General features: G+C 35.8%; 1 protein-coding gene across 2 annotated transcripts in view; it reads left to right on the top strand.

Moving 5' to 3' along the window:
• MFN1 (mitofusin 1) overlaps nt 1–12,415 on the top strand; it is a 40,086-nt gene extending 27,671 nt beyond the window's left edge. For both annotated transcript variants that reach the window (XM_049882046.1, XM_049882054.1), the window contains 8 exons: nt 1,082–1,208; nt 1,415–1,519; nt 1,804–1,906; nt 2,053–2,282; nt 6,305–6,457; nt 7,373–7,569; nt 10,003–10,137; nt 12,119–12,415. In XM_049882046.1, the coding sequence (XP_049738003.1) occupies nt 1,082–1,208; nt 1,415–1,519; nt 1,804–1,906; nt 2,053–2,282; nt 6,305–6,457; nt 7,373–7,569; nt 10,003–10,137; nt 12,119–12,197 (1,129 nt within the window). In that variant the 3' untranslated portion in view covers nt 12,198–12,415. The remainder of the gene's footprint in view (nt 1–1,081; nt 1,209–1,414; nt 1,520–1,803; nt 1,907–2,052; nt 2,283–6,304; nt 6,458–7,372; nt 7,570–10,002; nt 10,138–12,118) is intronic.
• The last annotated feature ends 681 nt before the right edge of the window (nt 12,416–13,096 follow it).

The raw sequence follows: 13,096 nt of genomic DNA, 5'->3' as shown, positions 1-13,096 counted from the left end.
TATCTCTTGCTTCATTTTTGGCATTTTCTCAGGAATAAATTATGTACAAAAGTAGAGAACTGTCAGCCTGTAAGACACAAGGGTGAGAACCCAGAGTCTAATCTCAGCTCCTGTGAGGGGCGTCTGTGTAGCCTGTTAATATGTGAGATGATGTTGCCATTGAAGCCCCTTCCAGCTCAGGTGCTTTACTGTAGTAGTCCAAACAAATATTGGATCCATCATATTGACCTTAATATTATTAATTTTAAAAATATAGAGCATTGAACTAAATATGGCACAAAGAAGATATGAACTAAAAATAGTGTGTATAATCATAATATCTTGGGAACTTTTAGTTAAGTATGTTTTTAAAAGGACCTCAGGTCTTTGTTTTCCTGTGATGACATGCAGGCATCACCTTCTATAAAGGACCAGATAGTAGTTATTTTAGACTTGTGCCTCATACTGTCTTTTTTGTTTAACTGCTCAGCTGTGCAGTTGTAGAGTGAAAGCCAGCAAACCAAACCCGTTGCCATCAAGTCAATTCCAACTCCTAGCAACTCTATAGGACAGAGTAGAATTGCCCCAAAGAGTTTCCAAGGAGTGGCTGGTGGGTTTGAACTGTAGACCTCTTGGTTAGCAGCCAAGCTCTTAACCATGGCGCCACCAGGGCTTCAGAGTGAAAACAGCTATAGGTAAATGGATGGGTATTGTTATATTCCAAGAAACTTTTAAGAAAAATCAGCAGCAGGCTGTATTTCGCTTGCAGGCTGCCATTTATTGATGGCTTGTTTAAATTAAGACAGTATTGAGCTCTGTTTTGACTGTTCATGTCTGTGAAGTGTTTGGAGACTTAGAATCTTTATGAATCTCTTATGGCGTTGAGGTGCCACATGGACAGAAGGACAAAATAGTTTATACCCAATCATCTATAAAGTATTTTATAAATGAAATATTTGAACCCTTTTAGATGTTGAAATATGAGATTTCTTTTTTCTTGTGTCATGCTAAGGGGTGGTTCAATACATAAATTAATGCCCTTGCTTAATTGCTCTGGGACTTTAATATACCCTGAATATTAATTACTCTCATATTATAATAGAGTGTATTCAATGGAAGAGAGGGAAGACCAAATTGATAGATTGGACTTTATTCAAAACCAGATGAACCTTTTAACACTGGATGTTAAGAAAAAAATCCGGGAGGTTACAGAGGAGGTGGCAAACAAGGTAAAAAAAATAATAATTTATTAAAACATACAGGACTGAAAGTATTTTTTGGTAATGCTAAAAAACTTATACCTATTACCATAGTTTTTTTTTTTATTACCATAGAGGAGTACTTTAAGGTTTTTTGTTTTTGTTTTTTCTTTTTTTTTCACTAGTTGTTAATCTTGCTTATTAATTCATGGCCTCTGATTTTTTAATATTTTCAGGTTTCTTGTGCAATGACAGATGAAATTTGTCGACTCTCTGTTTTGGTTGATGAATTTTGTTCTGAGTTTCATCCTACTCCAAGTGTGTTAAAAGTATATAAAAATGTAAGTTGAATTTTAGTTAACAATTATTCAGAGACAGCTTCGTCACCTTGCCCTATACTCTTACTTAGTGGTGTGGGCTGTTTAGTGTCTTTGGTACAGAATTAAACTATTACATCTTTTGTACACTCTTTAATAAATGTAAGCTATCTTGTATATGAAAGCACACAGAACAGTTATCCTTTCATGAATGAGATCATTTTAACATTTACTTTGTTTTTAAAGTGTATAAAATCTGCAGTACTTTCTGGAGAAAAGATAATATGGACATTTACCATTGTTAACAGGAGTTAAATAAGCACATAGAAGATGGTATGGGAAGAAACCTGGCTGATCGGTGCACCAGTGAAGTTAATGCCTCTATCCTTCAATCTCAGCAGGAGATTATTGGTAATATTTATGTCCATAATGTCATGTATAGTTTTTTTCACCCTCTCTTTGGTCAAGGATTTATTTTCCTTTGTATGTTTTATAGAAGGCAAAACATTATTTACTACTGTTTTTTGAAACAAATACCATATTTTTGTTTTTTCTAGAAAATTTGAAGCCATTACTTCCAACTGGTGTACAGAATAAACTACATACACTAATCCCTTGCAAGAAATTTGATCTCAGCTATGACCTAAATTGCCACAAGTTATGTTCAGATTTTCAAGAGGATATTGTATTTCATTTTTCCCTGGGCTGGTCGTCTCTTGTTCATCGTTTCTTGGGTCCTACAAATGCTCAGAGGGTGCTTCTGGGGTTATCAGAGCCTATCTTTCAGGTGTGTTGAGAATTTCCTTTCTTATTTTGCTTATATGATTTTCTCTAACAGAACTAGCTTTACCTAATCTGCCGATTTATGAGATAATATCTATTTCATAAAGCTATTTCTCAGGTATACTATGGATAAGGGAAAGCTGGTCCTAAAGTTTTTATCAGTACCGTTATAGATGATTTTGGCATTAATTTTTTAAACTGGTTTTGATTTTAAGAGTTTTATCTTAAGAGGTTTTGTTTTCAGGCTTCAAAAAGGCTAGAGTAAATGTAAGCATTCTATTTAAAAAAAAAAAAAACTTAATCGTATTTATCAATTCAGTGATTTTCAGAAAATGTATAGAATTGTAAAACCACCACCACAATCCAGTTTTAGAACATTTCTTTCACCCCTTTAAAAGGATCCTTTATCTCATGTCCTTTTGTAGTTGTTTCCATCCCCAAACCCACCACCAATCTGGCTCTGTTGCTGTCTGTTTGCCCTTTCTGGATATTTCATATAACTGGAATCATACAATATGTTTTAAAGGTTTATCATTACAGTATATCAGTGCTGTATAGCATGAATCAGCACTTCATTCCTTTTTATGGCTGAGTAACATTCCATTGTATGTATATAACATTTAATTTATCCATTTATTAATGAGCATTGGGTTTTCATTTTTTGGCTATTATGAATAATGCTGCCATGAACTATCATGTACAAGTTTTTATGCAGATGTATGTTTTCATTTATCTTGGGTATATATATACCCAGGAGTGAAATCTCTGGGTCATATTGTAACTCCATATTTGTCTTTCTGAAGAACCACCACCAATATATGAAGGTTCCAGTTTCTCCACATTCTCGCCATCACTTATTTTCTGTCTTCTTGATTGTAGTGTGTGCATGAAGTGGTATTCCATTGTGGTTTTGATTTGCGTTTTCCTAATGACCAAGGATATTGAACATCATTTCATGTGTTTCTTAGCCATTCACATATCTTCTATGGTGAAATGTCTATTCAGATATTTTGCCCATTTTTCAACTGAGTTAATTTGTCTTATTATTGAGTTGTAGGATTTCGTCACTTACCAGATATATGATTTGCAGATATTTTCTTCAAGTGTGTGTCTTGTCTTTTAATTTTCTTTTTTTTAAATAATGTTTTATTGTGTTTTTGGTGAACGTTTACACAACCAGTTAGGTTCCCATTTGACAATTTCTACACAAGTTGTTCAGTGACATTAATTAGATTTTTCACAACGTGCGAACATTCTCTTTAATTGTGTTCTGGTTTTTCCATTTCTAGTACTCTAGTTTCCTGTCCCCTTATCTTCTCATCTTTGCTTTAGAGTCATTGTTGATATTTTGGTCTCATAGATGGGTTTTTAATGGAGCACTGTACTCTTGGATAATACCCTTTATATTGTATGCTACTCTGTTTATTTCACTAAAAGGTAACCAGAGGGGATAGTTTCTGTTCAAGCTTTAGAGTATGTCTGGCCAGTAGTCTCAGGGAGTCCTCTACTCTCAGCTGGTCCATTAAGTCTGGTCTTTTTAAGAAACTGAGTTCTGTTCCATGTTTTCCTCTCATTCAATCAGGGTCCATCTATCGTGGCCCTGGCCAGAACGGTTGGTAGTGGTAGCTGGGCACCATCCAGTTCTTCTGGTTTCAGGTTAGACGAGGCCATGGCTAATGTAGGCTATAAGCCCTGTAGACTAGTTTCTTCTCTGAGACTTTGGTTTTCTTCTTTTTTTGCTCCTGATGAGTAGAGACCAATAGCTGTATCTTAGATGGCCACTTACAAGCTTTTAAGACTCCAGACGCTCTCACTTCACTAGGATGCAGAACATGAGATTTGTGGTGCCAATTGATTGAGTTGTCCCATTAGACTAAGGTCCTAAGCCTTTAAAACCAGAAAACCATTCTTGCAAGGTGTTTGATTATGTCTTAGAAGTATCTGTAACTGTGTCCTCTTTGAATATATATGTGTGCACACACATATCTGTATGTACACATACATATCGATCCTCACCTGTACCTACTCATGTACATATATGCCTATGTACCCACATATGTGACCATATACTCGTTTTTTGGTTATCGTTGGTGTTGTTGGCAAGTTATATATGTCATATTCTTTAGCAGGGGCCCTGATGGTGTAGTGGTTAAGTGCTTGGCTCTAACTGAAAGGTTGGCAGTTAAAACCCACCACTTGCTCTGTGAGAGAAAGATGTGGCAATCTGCTTCTGTAAAGATTTACAGTCTTGGAGATCATATCGTGCAGTTCTACTGTCCTATAGGGTCTTTAGGACTCAGAATCAATTCAGCAGCAACGGGTTATTCTTTAGCACAAACATCTTTTTCTCATGTGCGATTCTTAGTGACTGATATTGTTTACTTAGGTCCGGCTGTGTTCATTACACCCACAGTCTGTGCTACTTTCCCATCACCAAAAAACAAGTATCTACAGTCTAAAGAGTGATTCCTCCTCCTTCCCACTCTTCCATGGTAACCACCAGCGAACATTGGTCTCTGTGTGTGTGTGTGTGTGTGTATATATATATATGTATGTATATATATATTCTTTTTTCTTATAACAGTGAGATCATATAGTATTTGTCCTTATGTGATTGACTTATCTCACTTAGCATTATGCCCTCCAAATCCATCCATGTTATGTTTCCTGGACTCATTATTATTCATTATGGTTGGGTAGTATTCCATTGTATGTATGTACCACATTATGCTTATCTATTCTTCCACTGGAGAGGAGCCTGGTAGCGCAGTAGTTAAGTGTTTGCCTGCTAACTGGAAGGTCGGTGGATTGAACCCACCAACCACTCTGCAGGGAGAGATGCAGCAGTCTGTTTTTGCAAAGATTTACAGCCCTGGAAACCCTGTAGGGCAGATTTACTCTGTCCTGTAGGGTTACTGCGAGTTGGAATTCGACTCAGTGGCAATGGGCATTCATCCACTGAAGGACACTTACGCTGTTTCCATTTTTTTTGCAATTGTGAATAATGCTGCCCTGAACATAGGTGTGCATGTATGTCTGTTCATGTCACTTCTGCCAGGTCTCTGGGGTGTATACCTAGGAGTGGGATTGCTGGGTCATAGGTAGTTCCATTTCTAGTTTCTTGAGGAAGTGCCATACTGTTTTCCGTAATGGTTTTACTGTCTCACCAGCAAAGGATAAGGGTTCCAGTATCCCCGCATCCTCCCCCACATTTGTTATCTGTTTTGTTGTTGTCAGTTTCAGTGCCATTTTAGTGGGGGTGAGATGGTATCTCATTATAGTTTTGATCTGCATCTCTCTAATGACTAATGATTTTGAACATCTTTTCATGTGTTTGTTGGCCACTTGAACGTCCTCTTTGGTGAAGTGTCTGTTCATATCTTTTGCCCATTTTTTTAATTGGGCTGTTATGTCTTTTTGCCATTAAGTTGTTGAAGTTTTCAGTATATTTTAGAGATTAGACCCTTATTGGATATGTCATTTATAAAGATTTTTTTCCAGGTCCATAGGTTGTCTTTTTACTCCTTTGATAAAGTTTTTTGGTAAGTATTAGTGTTTAGTTTTTATGAGGTCCCAATTATCTAATTTTTGTCCTCTGCTATTCCTGCATTTGTAATTGTGTTAGCCTATTTTAAACAAACTAGGTCGCATATGATTTTCTTAATGAGGTGTAAAAGGTTTTTATTTTGAAGTCCTATTTGTTTTCCTTGTTTTTTGTTTCTAAGTATTATGTTTTTGGTGTGACTTTTTTCAAAAGTACAGTTTCAGTTCCTCTCAAGAGTCCGAGGGCCAGCTGTTATAGGTAGACTCCATTGTAAAGAAAATTCATTATTCTTCGTAATATCTTTTGCCCATGTCATAGAAAATAATTTTCAGACCCAATTTTATTTTCTTCATATATTTACAGTAATATTTGGGGTAATTTCTCACAGATTTGCTACTGTAATTTTAAAAGAAATACAATAGAATATAAATATAACTGATTTGTAGTTGTTTAACGGTAATATTTTTCCCCAACCTCATCAGCTCCCTAGATCTTTAGCTTCTACTCCCACTGCTCCTACCAATCCAGCCGTGCCAGATAACGCATCACAGGAAGAGCTCATGGTCACCTTAATAACAGGATTAGCTTCTCTTACATCTAGAACTTCTGTGGGCATCGTTGTTGTTGGAGGAGTGGTAAGAAACGTTCTTTTCTGGTATAACTAAAACTGAAATTTTTGCAAAGCTGTCTTTGAGATCATGAAAAACAGGTACATTTACTTCTATTTCCAGGATCTATGAAGTGATATATTTATAGGTTCAAAATAACAAATTGCAAAGAGTTTCATAAGTCTAATCTTACATTTAAAAAATAAAAAATATAGCTTGTCCTTAAAATAATGCTTCCTAACAATTTTCACGTCACAGCACACACAGAAATTATATTTGTACATTGGAATAACAAGGGGATGAATTTGTTGACAAATCTTTAAGTCCATGTTAGGAAGCTCTGCCGTAAATATCAAAAACTTTTTTTTTTTAGTAGTTATTCTAATATATGAGAGTATTTTGTATTATTAACAGCATAGATTTACTTGTTTTGGTTTTTTAAATCTCTGTCCTTAAAAAAATACATATATTAGCAGGCCTTTATCCATTTTGAGATACATTGATACCAAGTGTCTGGCAGGTTATAAAAATTCCTCCCTAATATTTATGCCTAAATCAGTTGGGCTTTTCAGCCTGATTGATTTCCAGTAACCTCAGATTTTCTCACAGAATGGATTTGACTCAAAGATCGGTAGGGAGCTGATGTAGTTCCTAAAATCCCTTTTAGTAGACTCTCTCAAGGACTCCTTGGGTGGCACAAATGGTTAAGCACTTGACTACTAGCCAAAAGGTTGGTTATTCGATCCCACCCAGAGGTGCCTCAGAAGACAGGCCTGGCAATCTGCTTCAAAAGGTCACACCCTTGAAAACTCAGTGGAGCAGCTCTACTCTGCACATGTGGAGTCGCCATGAGTCAGAATCAATTTGACAGCAACTAAAAACAACATAATCTCCCAAGTGGTGTTTTTCCTTCTCAAAGTAAGCTGTAACTTTATCTTACAGATTTGGAAAACTATAGGCTGGAAGCTGATATCTGTTTCATTAAGTATGTATGGAGCTTTGTATCTTTATGAACGGCTGACCTGGACCACCCGTGCCAAGGAGAGAGCCTTTAAGCAGCAGTTTGTGAACTATGCAGCTGAAAAACTGCAGATGATCGTTAGCTTCACAAGTGCGAACTGCAGCCATCAAGTACAGCAGTAAGTTGAAAGATTATCTTTTGTTTAAAAAAAGTTTTATTGAAGTAGGATGTATAAAAAAAAAAAAAATCAGTATACACCTCAAAGAATCATCACAAAATGAGTACATTTTGTAACTATCGCAAAAGTGACGAAATAGAACAACACCAAACCTCAGAATCCTCACTTCTGCCCTCTCTCTTTCCTCATGACTATTCTTCCTGCTCTCCCGTTCGATTAGATTTGAACACGTGCAAATTGGTAGATAGGACCTTCCAAGAACTCCAGAGGGTTTTCTAAAGATATTTCTTTAGCAGACCTATTCAAAATTCAGGTTCCTACCCTTAAGATAATTGTAGTTTCTAAATTATAAAGACTGATCTTAGCAGTTAACCAGTGGGCTCAAAACACATGACCGTGGGCAGATTCCTAATTTTTGGTGACCGTAATTTATTTTCACTGTCCAGGTAAGTTTAAAGGTACAATTTTTTAGAACTCAAGAGGATTTTATTATTATAATAAATAACTGGCTCCACCTAGTTTTGCTTTTATGCATCTTAAATATTGTTTTATTGATCTACTAAAAATATGTAGAACTCCAGCTAAGTCAAGGCAAAATATTCTGTGTTTGGAAAAGTCCCTGAGCTTAATTTCAGTGATACAGGATTGTAATTATATTGCAGGGTTAAAAGTGGTAAGTAATATAAAAGGAAGATAAAGTGATCTCATAAAGTAAGGCTGTAAGAAGTTACTTAAATCCTGAAGGAAAGTGAATCAGTAAAGGTTTCCTGGAGGAGAGGTAGCACACGAGATTTGAGCACACAGAACAATCCAGGCAGAGAAAACAGCCCAACTTGAGGCAGGAGGGTGGGGGGAAAAAGATGTGTTCACAGACATGAAGAGAAAATACCAGTGTGGCAGATGTGTGTATAAAAGGGATACATTTGAATATACTTAAGACAGAACCCTGAGGAAGTGGGATGTGGGTTATTAGGAATCCTGGGAGTGACAGCATCAACACTTACCTCTAGAACAAATAAGCTGGCAGTGGTGTGGTGTGTAAAATGGTTTGGTTTAAGAAGAGAGGAATGACGAAGAGATGAGTTAAACTGTTTCAGACACAAGATCAAAACTAGATGAAAGTTAAAGCTGTAGAGAATGGAAACCAGGAGGCCACAAACTTGAAACTGTCAAACTTGTTCACTCATTTGTTCATTTACCAAATATCTTGTGAGCTCCTGTTTTATGATAGTTTTCATTTTATCTTAAGGAATATTCTTTTCTGTAACGAAGGTACCTGAATCTCCTAACGAAATCAGCTGATGGTCACATAAGTAAAAATAAACGTAATTAAAAAAATAAAAAACCGGTTGCCCTCGAATCGATTCCAACTCATAGCAGCCCTATAGGACAGGTAGAACTGCCCCATAGGGTTTCCAAGGCTGTACTCTTTAGGGAAGCAGACTACCACATCTTTCTCCCACCAAGTAGCTAGTGGCTTAAAACCACCAACCTTTCGGTTAGCAGCCGAATGCTTGAGCACTGCACCACCAGGGCTCCTCACAGTTAAATGTTGCTTTCCATTTATTTGATCATTAAACATTTATTAATTGCCTGCCATGTGACAACTCTGCTAGTGGTTATGGGAAATAAAAAGTTTAAGATAACTTAATCTTCTTTCCTAGAGGACTTTACAGTGTAATGGAAGCAAGCCCAAGTAATTACTCAGTTAAAATATACTAACTAAAAATTTAATAAAATATTAAAATAGCAAAACATGCTTCATTTGTCTATTATTGGGGTTTGGGGAGGGGGATTGGGGAAGAAGATGGAGCGGAAGAAGACCAGGGCAAAGATGAAGACTCTCAGAAAAACAGTTGCAAAGAAAAATGAATAGGTCAGTCAGTCATGTTCAGGAGGTACTCACACACCAGGCATGCTTCCAGTTTTGAAAATACAAACATAATGTTTGCCAAAGCTAATGTATTTGCTACCACACAAATTAAATATAACCTTTTTCTTCTAGAAACACAGTGGAATTTTGCTATGATTCAAAGTAATTTTGCCTACACCACAGCAATTCATGAAATTCTTTTCTTTCCTCTTCTTGGTAATTTCTTATTTTTACAAGGCAGGGGACAAGAGTAAGGTTTATTATGCTTCTGAAGAAATACACCCACCTTCTGCCTTTTTATAAACTACTCATACTCAAACTGTGTAACTGAGGTAATCAATCTTGCCTCTCGAATATTTGTCTTGAGGCCAAATGAAATTAAACTTGTATTAGGTTTACAAGCGCCATACCATTTCATACATTCTTAGCTATGTTCTTTGATACCTTGTGTTTTAGTTACTTTTTAGTACTTGTGGTTACCATTTTATATAAGTATTAAATTAAAGCTTACTCCTTTTAAACGGCATTCATGACTGCTGATAAAAATTGTTTTTTTTAAGGGAGATGGCTACCACTTTTGCTCGCTTGTGCCAACAAGTTGATATTACTCAAAGACATCTGGAAGAAGAAATTGCTAGATTATCCAAAGAAATAGATCAGTTGGAGAAAATACAAAATAATTCAAAGCTCTTAAGGTATTTGAACATTTTTTCCTCAATAACATGAACATTTATTGGTGGTCTCCTTACAAAAAATATAATTGTGTGCTATCACTAGTAAATTGTATTAAAACTTTTTCTGTGCTGGCTTAAATTTAAATTTTCCAAATTCAATTCCATATGTTTGCAATTTCATGAAATCTAATTTCAACAGGAGACAACAAAAATAATAGGCTTTAAAAGGACAGTACTACTTCATTACAAATCCCTGGACTCATATAGACATTTTGAGTTATAAGGAATTTTATAGATCTATACTTGTAACTCCTTGTTAGGCTATATATGAGTCTGTTTTCAGAGCAGTTCTGTAATTAAAAGTGTATGAGTTTTTAGTCCTGTATATCCAGGACCCATAGCTATTTTCTCATTAGGATCTATTGGGTATACTTAAATTTGAGGCAAAAAGTAAATAAGATTTCCTGATAGAATATGGATTTTCTGATGTAATGTGGTTTATTAATGGGTTCTTTGGATCTAAATTTTTGCGTTTTGGGACAAGAAAGGAACTGTCACCATGAGGTCTATACTTCTTGGCAGTTTTTAACTTTGAGCATTAGTGCCTGTTAGCTGGCTCACCTGCATGTTCATTTTGCCTGTTAGCTGGCTCACCTGCGTGTTCATTGTGCCTGTTAGCTGGCTTGCCTGCATGTTCATTGTGCTATTAGCTGCGCCACCTGCATGTTCATTAAGCATCACTTCATCTCTTACCAGGACTTACGCTGCATACAATTGCCCATGTAGGAGTAGCTGAGTAGCCAGTGTTTGCAGTTTGAAGGGACTGTCCTTAAGACCTGAATTTTGGGACATATATTTAAAACATTTTTAGTAGTGCCTTACCCATGGTGTCTTAAGATGAGCAGTCACGTTCTCACTGCACCTCAGTTTCAGAATCTATGGAAAAGGCGATTGCCTGTCACTTGATATCATCACCCTCCCCTCACCCACCCATCCCACCCAAATGATTATCACATGTTTCATTGCTTCTATGTTAAGTTAGATCATTCCCAGATACACCCTTCAAATTTGGTGAAACTACGCTCTGGAGTTTTATTTCAGTAGATTTTTAGATAGTGTTTCGTCTGGTTATAGTACAACGTAAATGATAAAGTAGATTACTGGTATTTATAATGTCTTTTCTCATTTTACTAAAACCACTTGAATAATTTTGATCTGCTAATTAATCCTTTTTTTAACAGAAAAAAACAATTGGAATCTCTGTTGTTACTAGGTTAGGCTCAGCCATTCAGATAGAATTCAACTAGTACTTCAGAAGAGCTGACTGAAGAAATATGCAGTGGAGTTCATAGCATATGTGTATTTAACTTATATTACCTCAACCATATGCACTCAGCAAAACAGAAAAATAAAAAATATGTACCCTGGCATAGTATGAGAATGGGAGACAGAAATCCGTGTTTTTTCAGATTTAGTTGCAGTGTTCCTCTCATATTAAGGACATTTGGGCTGCATCAAGTATGATTCTAGTCTTTAAACAAAATATTTTTGGTATACCATGGCCCTTTCCCATAAGCCATTTATTTTTGTATATACATAAAACCACTTCTATACTTTGTGGTTAACTTAAAGGGAATTTTTGTGGGCAGTTATGACTGTGACTTTGAGTTTATGTACTGGCTTTAGGATATAACTCCCACGTAAGATCATACGACTCCACTGTTGTGTTTCTTATTCTTATTAAAGCTTTTGTCTTTTTCTCAGTGTACGTAACTTTTTTTAGGTCCTGGACACTGGGGTCTATGTTTATTACAAAGCTATTAATAGCACATATAATAAATACCCTGAAAAGGGTAATAGTTGAATAATAGTTGAATCTGAGCTCAGGTAAATGGTAGCAGCAGTTGGATACTGAGTTTTTCTTTTAAAGATCAGACAAAATGCATTTTTCTCATTGACCTTTATGATAATTAGATTGGTGTTTTATTCATTTTTTAATTAGAAATAAAGCTGTTCAACTTGAAAATGAGCTGGAGAATTTTACTAAGCAGTTTCTACATTCAAGCAGTGAAGAATCTTAAGAGATTGCTTCAGTGATTGTCATAGAAGGAAAACAACTTGGAAGACTGGAACAGTTGTTATTTTTATGAAATGATTTTAAATATGAATTATACAAACTTTAGTAACAAATCCCTGTGTAGATTTTGGTAATTATTTCTCTCAGGGTATTTCCATTTATGAAGAGTGTTATAATGTGTTGATGTCCTTAGTTATAATTTTGGATACAGAAAAAGCCAAATCATTTGCTATGTTAAAATAATTAATTCGTTAAAAGCAACTGAATGAACCAACTATGTACCCCTGAGGGGTGGGGCCTTGAGCTCTTAATTAGGGCTTTTCTTTGTTTTTGATTCAGAAAAACTCTGCTTCCTGGTATCCAGGAGTTGGAGAATGCTCCTTTCATCTTCTTTCTCAGAACTAGTTTTTGATGTCTGCTTTAATGGGAATAGTTACTTTTTGTTTTGTAAATTGCCTTGCTGTAGTCACCAAGGAGGAATATGGGATACTCTTGAGTGTATTATTTATGCAAGTTACAATCACTTTTGCCATCATGGCAGGTATGTAAACCACTAATATACGTGCTGTTTTTATTCCCTCTTTTATTCCCATTAAAACTGATATAAAACAGTATAAAGGTTTGTTATTATAAACAGTCTCCTACTTGGGTCTAGTAAGTTTCTGATCTGTTTCTAAAGAAACATTTTCAACTTTACTTCAGCTGTGATTCCAGTAAGGAGACCTATTCTGTCAGTTTTCGTCGAGGGGTTTATAATAAAAACAGCCACAGATATGGGAGATCTGAACTTGGAGCAATTATAGTCATGTGCAAAAAAAGCTATTCTTCAGAATGCATTTACTGAATTTTCCCTCAAGGGAGGCTGTTGATTGTATGAAACTGCCAGGGCCAGGCTAAAAATTA

Source organism: Elephas maximus, chromosome 1, assembly GCF_024166365.1.
Source record: "Elephas maximus indicus isolate mEleMax1 chromosome 1, mEleMax1 primary haplotype, whole genome shotgun sequence".
NCBI classification, from domain to species: Eukaryota; Metazoa; Chordata; class Mammalia; order Proboscidea; family Elephantidae; genus Elephas; species Elephas maximus.
This window is presented reverse-complemented; position numbering and strand designations above follow the sequence as displayed.